A 12049-nucleotide genomic window follows, 5' to 3' on the forward strand; every position below is an offset into this window, starting at 1 on the left:
CGTCCCCCCCCCCCCCCCCGCCCCGTTACTTGGTGGCTTTTCTCCCTCTTTTTAAAGAGAAAAGGAATGCTGACTGGGCAGGGCTGCTTGGCTTTAATTGGGTGCTCTCCCTGTTCGTTGTCATCAGCAGCTGCACGTGGGTGCTCTTGGCCCTGAGCATCCTTGGCCCTGAGCATCCTTGGCCCTGCCTTGAGCATCCTCGGCTTTGAGCATCCTTGCCCCTGCCGTGAGTATCCTCAGCCCTGTGCCTGGTGAGCAGCCTGCCACCGAGGCTTGTGCAGGTGTTGCCCCAAGCACAAGCATCTCACAGGGATGCTCCGGCAAGATTTAGGGGCCAGTTAAACATGAAGTCATGGCGGGATCAGTTGAGGACCAGCGCTCCTGTATCCTACAGGCTGCCTCAGTTGGGCTTCAGAACCCCCAAAAACACCACCAGGATGCATTCCAGCATCCTTGATAGAGCAAAGGGGTAAAAGCGCATCCCTTGCAGCCATTTCTCTGCCCTGGGCTCATGTTTCTGGGCTGACCTCTGCCACCGCGTGTTGGGTCAGAGGAGACGTTTCTGCTGCGGGCTGGGGACCTGCGCTGGGTCTCCCGACTCCTGTATTTATACGTCCTGCGCAGTGCTGGGTAATCAGAAAATGCAATATCGCTGTCACCAGCTCTCCGAAGACATCCAGCCTGAGTAATTTAACATGTCAGCGCCATCCATCACGGAGACGCAGCCGGCAAACAAACGTGGAGTGGCCGGAGGGGTGGGGCCCCTCCTGCCTGCACTGGCTGCCTGCTGCCTGCACTGGCTGCCTGCTCACCTTGGTGGGGTGCGAGAGCGGAGTGAGCACCTGAGATCACTGCCTCTGTCTACCCCCAACCACCTGCCTGCACAAAAGGGACCAGGTCTGGCTTGTGGAAAGGTGGCAGAGGGACGCACCATGTCCTGCCTACGTAGGCAGCATCCAGGTCCCTCTCCCCGGCAGAGGAGATGGCTCTGCCAAGCTCCAGAGGAAAACCCTCCCATAGCTGGGGTCTGTCTCCAGCTGGCAGCAGAAGAGCCCAGAGCAGCCCCTGCTCGTCGGGAGAAGGGGGTGTGCAGCAGAGCTGCAGTCCTGGCCGGTTGCCCAAGAGCCCACGTTAGAAGCCTAGGTTAATTAGGATTTTCCTCACTGATGTGAATAAGCCTTATTGGCTTTACCACTCTGCTGTGCCCTTCAAAACCTCAGTCCCTGGGTGTGGGTGTATCATGGCGTCGGGTGTGCGCTGTGATGCGGAGCTCTGAAGAGCGGCTGACCGTGGGCTAGGGTTTGGGGTGTAAGTCTGTCAATCCCCCAGACCCCATGTTCAAGCACTAAACGCTGCTGTGTGCGAGCCCTGACCCCTCCTGCTGCTTCCAGGAGGAAGGGGTCTGGTAGAGCATCTTCCTACCCCCCCACCGCTCTTGAGGCCCCCCAGGGCACCGCATGGCCAGGCTGGGGCACGGATGAGGCAGGAGCCATGTGCCAGGCTCCTGGTGTCCCTCCAGCTCCTGCCAGCTGCCTCTCAGCCTGGTGATTAAGGATTTCAGAGGGCAGAAGGTACCTCTCATTTTCTGTTCTCCTGCCAAGAAGTGGGGAAATTGTGCTTCTGCCTAGAAAAAAGGATTTTTTAAAAACAATAAAATATTTTAATGGCAGTTTAAAGGGCCACTGTCAACCCCCAGAGGCCACTTTGCTTTAAACTCTGCGAGGATTGAAGGAGTTCTGCCAGTTAGTGTCTGTGTCGCTTTTTAAGCATCCGCCGCTCCTTGGTGGGTCTGGCAGCTGATGTGAGCCAGGTTCCTCCAGCACCCCGCACCGGGTTCCTCCAGCACCCCATACCGGGTTCCTCCAGCATCCCTGCACCGGCTCACTGCTCTGGGAGGGAGATGCAGGGTGAACCAGGAGCCAGCCCTGTCGGTGCCAGCCGCCGCAGGGACGTGTGCTGCTGGCCATCCCGACGAGCTGGTGGAGCAGATGGGCCCAAGTGGGTGCTGAGGGAGGGGAACAGGACCCTTGCCATGCAGTGGGGTGCTGAGCATCTCCCGAGTGCTGTATTCCCCTCATGCCTCTTGTCTCAGCTGGGTTTGCTTTGAAGCAAGCAGCTAAAATTTACCATACTTGACTGTAGGGGTGTCTTTGGGGAGAGCAGCTTCTACATTCAGAGGTTTTCGTTGTAAATACATTGCAATGCGTTTGTAAAATACATTCCTGGGGGTAGGAAGCATCGCAATTGGTACCATGGGGTCTTGATTCTTGATGAGGGCAATAAGGAACCAGCAAAATCACGAGCGGTAAAAGTTCCTGGTTGTTTCTCGTGACCCCAAGCAGAGCACCTGGGCTGGGAGTGGTGGATGCCGGCCAAATCTGGCAGCTCTGCTGAGGAGCTCCCAGCTCCCTTCTGCTGCGCCGTGCATCCCAGCTGACAGAGCTGATTTTTTCCTCTCTATTGGTTGCAGGTGGGATCGGGTTTGGACGTGCCAAAGGAAACTCTGGCTCGGAGGCGGACGATGAAACCCAGCTAACCTTCTACACTGAGCAGTACCGGAGCCGGAGACGAAGCAAAGGTACAAAATGATGTGGGCACCGGTGATGCGCGTGGGTGGAAGAGGCAAAAAAACTGTTGAACACCTTGACTGTTTCCATGGGCGATGCTGTCTGATAGTGCATGAGCCTAGGTAAGGACCGCAGTACCAGTCTGCAGTGGTAAGGGTGCCGTTCGCGTGACGCAGCACCCTGCGGGAGCCACAAATAGCATTTCTTGGTGATGTTGCTGGGTTTCTTTGATGGTTTCTATTATCAGCTACATTATACGTGCCCTAGCACTTCCCCGAGGCTGCACTGGCACGAGGTGACCATGTCCATCATGGTCCTGGCGCCGGTGCAGCTGCCAGGAATGGTCACCTTGGCAATTCCTTGCTCCAAACTCCTGTTTTCTGCCCTTTATTCCCACGCAAAGCATCTGTCGGGTGGAAATTTCCCAGCCTTCCTCTCGGCACAGAGGCAATTAAAAGGAGCAAATTCAAAATGAGGGCTGGGGCAGGGATTTGTAGACCAGAGTCCCTTCAGGCTTTTTTTTTTTTTTTTTTGTGAGTTAGAGGAGCCGAGAAAGTGAAATATCATCCGCAGTTTGAAATTAGTGTCCGTATTTCCTCCAGTCACATCACACCGGATTGTTTTTGTTCAGGACCCCCAGACCAAGGTCTTTGGTGGAGGACAGGGTGAGCCTTGCTGCTGCTGCAGCATTTGAAAAATCACTGTCAGGAAATAACTATGTTAGGAAGCAATTTAAAAATTGCACAGTGGATCTGCTCCCTTCATTTGTTTTCCGTATTAAGCCGGGCATCGGCAGAGCGCAGCACGCCAGATAGATGCCTGCGCCCACCGCGGCAAGCGCGGCCCCATTTGTTTCAATGATTAGGCATTCCGATAAATGCTCGCAATGTGTTTATTTGAATGTGAAATTACCTCAACACCTCCGATCAGCTTGATGATTGCACATGGGTATAAGCACACGCATGGACAGGGGTGTATTGAGTTTGTTCCTGCCGAAAGGCAGGGCGTTCATTTTTTTTTGGTTTTTTTTTTTTTTTCCCTTTTTCCGTGTGTTTTAGAACCACAAGAAATTCTCATTGCATTTACAATGAGCTTTTGATTAAAAGTAGGGAGAGAATTCGTGAGTTAAAGCTACCTGTTGCAGTATGAGCTGTGCTACGGGTAAAATGATTTGCTGAGAGAAGGAAGAAATTGGTTCTGCTGCAAACAGGGACAAAAGAAATGGTCCTGAAAAATCAGTGGTACAGGGGGAACATTTCCCAAATGCTGAAGTAGTTTTTTCAATAACTTACTCAGAAACGCTGGGCTGGGTGAAAGTCCTTGGGGGCTTTGGAAAAGTCGCTGAGGATCAGGGTCTGTTTTTTTTTTTTCAGCTGCCGCAAGGGAAGGGGGAGACAGCGCGCGAGCAAGGTGTGGAAAACTGTGTTCTAATGAAAATCTGATAAATTTTTGCTTTCCTGCTGCCTTGACACCATTCCCTGTGAGGTCGAGTGCTCCGTCAGTCTTTCGAAACACGCTCGTGCTGTGTGCCGGGTACAAAGATACTCTTATTGACAGATATGTTGGCTTTGGGTTGTTTGTTTAAGCTCTGCTGTAGGGCAAACATAAAGGAATAGATAAATAGGATGAATTCCTTTATTTTTCTTTGAATAAGCTGTTGTTCACCTGGGCAGCTTTGGTGGCTGGGTTTGAAGGGAATTCAGGAGGAAGAGCTGCCTCGCACGGTTGCACAGAGCTTGGCTGTTAGATCTGCGTTAGCGTTTGAGTGATGCTGCGAGAACCTGGTTTGTTCGTGTTCGGTGGCGGCTAACCGAGGGAATTGTCTTGCATAAAGTCCCCATTGTATTTCCCCTCCTGTCTAGCTAAATTTTGCCATCGCTGCGTCCTTGAAAGGAATTTTCCATTATGCTTTCATTGACTCTTCTCTCCCTCGTGGAAGGAAAGCAATAGCTTAGTGGGAAGTCACAGTACCAAACTCATAATTACAAGTTCAGCAAAGATCCATAATTGGACGAGATCATAACTCTAATAGCGAAGGATGCGTCGTCAGATACGGTTAATTCTTACAATGATGTTCCCATATCGATTTCGCCATGGTTGCGTGTCGTTGCAGGTGCTGTGAGATAGTTATCAGGTCCAAGGAGAGATTCCTCGGGGTTTCTCTCCTTGGATTAGGTTTTGCGGGATTGAGCCTAATTACTGATACTGCCGAGCATCGATCCCAGCCAATGCAATGGGATGTTTCCACTCGGGTGGCATGTGGGTTTGGTTTTACCTTGAGCTTTGTTGAATTCAGCTGGTTAAGTGGTCACGGGCTCTGTCTCCTGCAGAAGAAAGGCTGCAGGTTTCAGAGTGCCTTGGCAAGGTAAATTAAAGGGACGTTCCCATAGGCAAATATTGAGCGAGGGAGAGGTTGTTCTGGTAGCTCAGGAGCAGCAGACTTGTTGATACCTGGTTTTCATTGATGGAATACACAGAGAAGTAAATCTGATCAGTCAGGGCGCAGAGGCAGGGATAGCCGAGGCATCACCTTCTGCGGTCCCAACACGCCGCACCACGCGTCTTCCCACCTTCTAGGTCTGTGGCATCCCCTTATGCCTATGTTCCCCTGCCTTTGACAAGTCTCTAAAGAAGTTGGAGAGGGGGAGAGCATAAGGAATAATGCAAAGAGACTTCCCCGTGGAGCTTTGGTCCCTCCTGCTGTTGGGCACAGCCCATTCTCTGGGACTTGAGCTGGTGGAGGCCGTGCTGCTCACCGCTGTCTCTGGGGAGCTGGCTTATGCCAAGAAGTGCTCTGTTCGTCCCCGTCTGCAGCGGGGCATCCCTTTTCTTCACCACAACCCTGTGCCCATGCCAGCTCTCCACCCTCCGCTTCTTTTTGGTGGATCAGGGTGACCTCCACTCTGGACGGCAGGGCTGACGGCAGGGCTGGCGTGCAGTCCCAAGGGAGCTGGAAATGGGACTTCATCTCCTGCTTTTCCAAGTGACACAAGTCATGAGAAAGGCTGTCGGGCCATGCGGAGCTCCGTGCTCGGAGGCTGGGGGGACCCTCAGCTGGTTCGCTCTTCCCCGCTGACCCTCATTACTGAATCCCACAAGATTTTCCAGAAACAAGGTTTTCTTATGACCTGTTTGCAACAGGTTTGTGTGCTCCAGGGCTCTTCTTGCTGGCAGGGCTGGCTCTCCCCTTTTTCACTCCCCTGGGAGAATTGGGAAGCACAGGAGCCTCCCCACGTGCCGGCTGTGGTACACGGATGGTTCTTGTCTCCAGGGCTGTCAGTCATCGCACCTTTCACCAGCATTGACGTCTCCACCAGAGAGAACCTGCCAGTGTTGGAGACATGCTAATCCACATCCCCAGCTGCCCACCACGGGCGATACCAAGCTTTGATCCTTACTCAGTTCCTCTCTTCTCCTGAGCAGCGTGGGATGTGTTCAGTCAGGTCCCCCTCTGAGTTTGAGAGGAAAACGTTAGTAGCAAAAAAAAAAAAAAATCAAAACAGGGGCACAGAGCCCTCTGCACAGACCTTGCCTGGCACGGTGCATTGCTCCTGCTCCATCCCTCTTGCTCCAGGGCGGTGGTTGTCTCCTGCCCAGCAAAATATATTCAGCTCCGGGTCTGACTTCGCAGCTGCAAGCTCCCCAGGTCACACGCAGCGCCTGCCTGGTGGCGATTAAAACAGAAAGAGATGGGGGAGAAGAGAAGCAGCATCGTAATTCCAAGGCCATACCAGGCTCCCAGCAGCAGTGGGCTGGCCCCTGCGCCACACAGCTCGTCAAGGACTTGGTGAACCTAACGAGCCCCTCCAGCTCGCTGGTGGGGAGGGGGAGGCACGAGCGAGCCTGCACCACCTCTGTCTGCTTCCTCAGGCTCCGGAGCAGCTGCTCTGTAACACAGAAACGTTTCTGCTCTTTCAAAGCCCCTTCTAAGAGAGGGTGTCTAATCATAGAATCATAGAATCCTAGAATGTTTTGGGTTGGAAGGGACCCCTAGAGGTCACCCAGCCCAACCCCCCTACAGGGAGCAGGGACACCTTTAACCAGATCAGGTCGCCCACAGCCCCATCCAACCTGACCTGGAATGTTCCCAGGGATGGAGCCTCCACCACCTCTCTGGGCAACCCATTCCAGTGTTTTACCACCCTCATTGTAAAGAATTTCTTCCTTATATCCAATCTAAACCTACCCTGTTTTAGTTTAAAGCTATTACCCCTTATCCTGTCACAGCTGGCCTTGCTAAAAAGATTGTCCCCATCTTTCCCATAGGTCCCCTTTAGGTACTGAAAGGCTGCAATCAGGTCTCCCTGCAGCCTTCTCTTCCCCAGGCTGAACAACCCCAACTCTCTCAGCCTGTGCTCATAGGAGAGGGGCTCCAGCCCTTGGATCATTTTTGTAGCCCTCCTCTGGACCCGCTCCAACAGTTCCATGTCCTTCTAAGGGGTAAATGAAGAGTAAATCGGCATCAGGTCTGCAGGGCAGATGCTGTGCAGCTTCCTGGCTTAGGGGAAACTGAGGCAGGGCAAGTGACAGCGTTGTACGGAGACCCTGCTGAGCATCTCAACCCCATTCATCTCTAAGACCTGCAGAGCCTCTGGCCCCTCCTGCAGACTGGCTGCTGTCTGAGCCCCTGGGATCTGCCAGGGACCTCATGTCTGACCCCTTGGGACCTTGCTGGGAGCCACCATGGCTGCTGGTGAGCTGCTGGGACTTGCACTTGGGCTGATCTCTCTCCCCCCTGTCGAGCAGAAAGGTCAGGTTCAGGGAGTTGCTGGAAACTTGGATATAAAGCAGAGCACTGGGTGCAAGTGCAAAGTGATGCTGTTGATACCCTGATGGTTGAGATGTGCTGGAGGGTGCCCTGCACAGTGACCCAGCTGGGGTTGCTCATCAAATGTCCTCAGGTGGCTGCTGCTCTTCAAGCATCTGCTTCAGCCTGAGCCGGACCAGCCGGAGCCCGTTCCCCCATGCTCAAGTCTGGGATCGCTTCACCCCTCTCAGCACCACCTCTTTTGCAGCCTCTAAAAAGCGATGGGGGGAGATATCCCACCTCGTTTTCATGCACTGCTTGCATCCAGGTGGTACCTTCCCATCCCAGCAACCTGCTCCTGTCCCAGGAGAGCTCCCTGACACCCCAGGGAAGGGAGGACATGGTTTTGGGATGCTCCTCTGCTGAGGTCTCCATGAACAAGGCACCTGTGTTTCCATAGCACACGTTGATGGTTTAGACAAATTAGCAGAGTCCAATTATGTACCTTGGATTGGTGTCAGCCGTGCGTGTGTGCATGCGTGTGTGTGCCTTGCTGGCTGGCAAAGTCTTCTGAGGGCTGTTAGAGAAATGAGAAGCTGAGCTTTGATCTGCCTCTGTATTTGGTGTTTAAAACAAGGCCTTTTATAAGGGAATATTAGGTATTCGGAGTCTGTTACATATGAGGAAGCTTCACTTTGATCCTCTCCTGTCTCCAGAGGCAGCAGACGCTTATTATTTCATGGGGAACTAAACGAAATGCAGAATAAAATTTGGGTACCCTTGTCTGTGCTCTGGCGGTGCCCCCAGCCCTGCCGGGGCTGAGCGAACGCCACGGGCAGTGCATCACCCCATCTCTGCCACGGTCCTTGGGGTACCCCCGGGTGTGCGCCGGCTTCGTCTCACCATGCTGGCAGCCTTCAAACTGGGGGAGACGCTGTTGGGAATGGAATGGGAGATAAAAGGCGATAAAGCAAACACATTGATGTGGGTTGCTTAAAGCAGCGAGAGGGAGTCACGGGGCTGTCGGTGCCTGGTGCTGTTTGCCTGTGCTCGGGGCAGCCCTGTGCCGGCTCGGCTGCTGCCTGTCCCCTCCTTGTGCGGTCAGCCCACAGGCTTGCCCGGGAAGGGGACACACAGCTGCTCGCTGCAGGGACAGACAGACGGATCAGCGCTGGTGTCTGGCACACAGCTGGCTGGCTCTGAGCACGTGGAGCTGAGCTGCTATCTGCCAGGCCAGGCAAGAGCACCCCAGAGGGGACAGCCGGTGTCCCCTGTGACCTGGCCATCCCCAAATCTCTGGGGATGAGTTACCCTCATGGTACAAGTCTCCTCTTCACCTCCCAGAGCACCAGGACACATCCCCGCCCTCCCGATGTGGGACACTGTAGCTTTCCAACCTTTCTCGGCTCTCAGAATCTCTCTCATGGATGCTGTTTTTTCCAGTGAGCAAACAAACAGGGTGCCTTTGCGTGATGGCTTATTTTGCTCACAGAGCAAGGAGGTGCTGCATCAGCAAATGAAACCCACCCAGCGCTCTGCTCCGTCCCTGTTAGGCTCCGTCTGGCTCCGTCCGTGCAGGGAAGCTGGGCTGGGGTTGCTCCGGCTCCTCTTTGGTCCCCTCAGTCCCCGGTGGCTGTAGGTACAGGGGTGCACGTGTGGTCCTGCTCGTGCTTGGGCACACGCGTGGGGTCTGAGGTTTCGGGGAGAGGGGCTGCTGTGGGAAGCTGGCTGCAGAGCGTGAGCCGGGGAGCGAAGGGGTCCGCAATTAAAGCGGTCGCGGTGCCGCAGCAGCCGTAGGCTCTTTAACTTCCCCGGACTGCGCTAGAGATAACGGCTTTTACATCTGTTCCTGGAGGCAGTGTGGGTCTTTCTATTTATTTATTTATTTTTTGATTGTATCTGATACAGCCTCAGTGAGTAATTGAGTGTTTGAGAGTGAAAAATTATCTCTCCGGCTTGGCCCTTATCTTGACAGCAAAGCAGCACTTTTAATTTAATTTTGTTCAGAGCATGTGGGTAACAAATTTCACTAATCGCTCTGCTGTCGCCCTCCGCATGGTAACGAGTCTCTTGTTTCCCAGGAAGCAGAACATAAACACGGCGCTGGATGCGGGCGGGAGGAGGGCGAGGGTTAGCGCAGGCTGGAAAATGAAGACGCATTTCGGCAGCGATGCTCGGCGCGCCTGTGACGCGATGGATTTGTCTCCTGGCTGGAGCAGGGGGGGAGTGGGAGGAGGCAGAGGGTGGTGGACGTCGCACTGCGCTGGTGGAGCTCGCCCTTGCACAGTGCTTGCCTGCAGGGGAAACTGAGGCACGGAGGGGATGTGCCCCAACCTTGGGGGGCTGTTGTGGAGCAGAGATTTTTAGTCCCACCTTTCTGGGCCATTTTTCATCTATTCCAAAAATAACAGAGGGAGGACACGGATGGTTTGGTGGGGTTTGTTTTGGTTTGGGTTTGTTTTTTTTTTTTCACATTTGGCTTTGGAGAACCCAGCCCAATTCCCAGATCCCAGGCAGCAGCCCAGCCCTGCCTGCATGGTGGTGATGGGAGAGCGGGCAGGGCCTGGATGGGCACCTCGCCCCGTCCTGGGGCATCTCCTGCCGGGTCCTGAGCCCTCCACAGCGGCCTGGCCTCCATCACAGCTCCCTCCTGGTCTCCAAAATCAATCCAGCTGTCTGACCAGCCCTTGCTCGCCAAGTGCCATCCTCCCTGGGCTGTGACTCAACACGAGCTATTTCATGGATAATGATTACTTTTTTCCCCCCTCTCTTTTTCCTGTAGGAATAATGTTTTCGTTACACTGTATTGAAAATTGCTTTCCCTCCTCCTTAAAACGAAACCTTCCACTCAGATTTGCCTTTGTGTTTGTATATTGTAAAATTGGGACTCATTTGGAGTTTAAAACAAAAAAAAGATCAGGCCTTAATTCCAGGAGAAGTGTTTCCATTGATTTGTGTGAAAGAAAATTCCAGTGCAGGCAATCTCTGCCATTAAATATGTAACTGTTTCTTTAATGTGATTTTATCTCAACTGATTCAGCACCGAGAACATGAAAGCAAAACTGACTTCATTGATTTTAATTGTCCATGCTCAGAGAAATGCAAAAAATCTAACAGCGCCAGGCGAGCAAATTGGGTTTGCACAAACTCTTCCCTCCTTGCTGTGCTGGGGGAGATCCAAGGCATGCGGGCGGGAGAACCTGCCCGTGGTGACTGGGGGCGGTGGTGATGGGACTGGAGGTGGTGACCCTGGTGGTGATGGAGCTGGAGGGTCAGCAGAGACCAGCACCTCAGCCGGTGCCACCTTGGCCATCCCCATTTCCCACCTCCCCTCCACTTCCCCTTCCTTGCCCAGCCTTCAGGGCTTTTCCTTTCCCTCTGCTTCCCCCCTTCCTCCTCCTCCTCATGATTGAAATTTGCTGGCAGCGTCTCCCTGCGAGCTGCAGGCACGGCATTCTAGAGCAAAGGGGGAGCACCACTGGCAACTGTATAAACAGGACGTAAATACATTTATTCAGTACATGAGGCATTAAAACTCCAGGAGCTCATAAAGAGCCGAGGCTCGGGCTGCTGGAGGAGCGCAAGAGCTCGCTGGGGTGAGCGGTGCATGTCAGGGTTCGGCCGCCAAATCCTTGACCTCACCTGACCCCGACCTCCCCGCGGTGGCTGTGCCACCCCTCAGCATCCTCCTCTCCCTCACCCGTGCCCCAGGGCTGCCTTTTCTGCAGCCCCTCATGCCATACCGGAGGATGCCTCAGTTGATTGCTAGTGGGCAATTCATAAACGTTAATGCTATTAATCTGATTGTGCTTAGCAAAATCAAATCCTCTATAAATCCAGAAGTGTCTGATCTCACTCTTCTGCTGCACAATGTGGCCGTCTTTCCTCCCTGCTTCCCCCCCATCCCTTCTTGTGTGTGTCCTCCCTGCCTTCTTGGAGATGAGAGGGGTCTCCCCCAGCACAGGGGGAGCAAAGCCAGAACTTCGGGGCTGATCTCCGTCCTGCTGGCTCTGGGGATGAGGCTGGAGACAGCCCCATGCCCAAAACCTGACCGTAGATGTGAGCACCTTCACCTGGGATTTGTCCAAGGCAGGGATGGAGAAGGTGCCAGCTCAAGGAGAGGCTGAGGGCAGGCGTTGTAGAGAGGGTGTGCAATGAAACGCCTGCTTGTGCTCTCACCCCGCTGCTCAGATGCTGCCTGGGGTGTTCATTGCATCGAGATCCATCCCCTTCCCAGAGAAGTGGCTCTGGGGCAGCGTGGTCCATGAAGGCTTGGTGGGGACCATGGTGCAGGAGAGCTGTGCCTGGCTGGAAGGAGGATGTCCCTTCCCTTCCCGTCCCTTCCCATGTGTCTAGAGTGCTGGAGAAAGAGGGACCATCCTGACAGGGAAGGGGTGCAGAGGCCGTGGCGAGGGGCAGAGGGGCAGTGGGGTGAGACGGGCAGCGCAGCTCCCTGGTGTGGGGGTGCTCTGTGGCAAGAGCCGCCTGCCAACACAACTGCTCATCTTAATTGGCGTTTGATTTGATTTGACATGATCTCCTGCTTGTAAAACACCTTGAGATGTTTCTGTGTGTGAGGGTGTCCTGGAAACGCTGTTGTACCGTATTAATGAGCCTCTGCTGGAACATAAAGAAGGATCATTAGGAGCGCCCAACTCCTCTGACATGCCGGTAGCAGCGGCGGGCGGTGGGAGCAGCGCGGGGATGCGGAGATGCCAGGGATGTGGGGAGGGCA

The 12049-nt window shown here is 54.0% G+C and overlaps 1 protein-coding gene across 1 annotated transcript in view; it reads left to right on the plus strand.

Moving 5' to 3' along the window:
• Positions 1 to 12049, plus strand: part of ASTN2 (astrotactin 2) — a 315089-nt gene that overhangs the window by 69908 nt on the left and 233132 nt on the right. The window contains 1 exon segment of the mRNA XM_035890105.1: positions 2471 to 2578. Coding sequence (XP_035745998.1) covers positions 2471 to 2578 — 108 coding nt within the window.

The sequence above is a fragment of the Egretta garzetta genome, unplaced genomic scaffold, assembly GCF_000687185.1.
Source record: "Egretta garzetta isolate BGI_Z169 unplaced genomic scaffold, ASM68718v1 scaffold190, whole genome shotgun sequence".
NCBI lineage: Eukaryota > Metazoa > Chordata > Aves > Pelecaniformes > Ardeidae > Egretta > Egretta garzetta.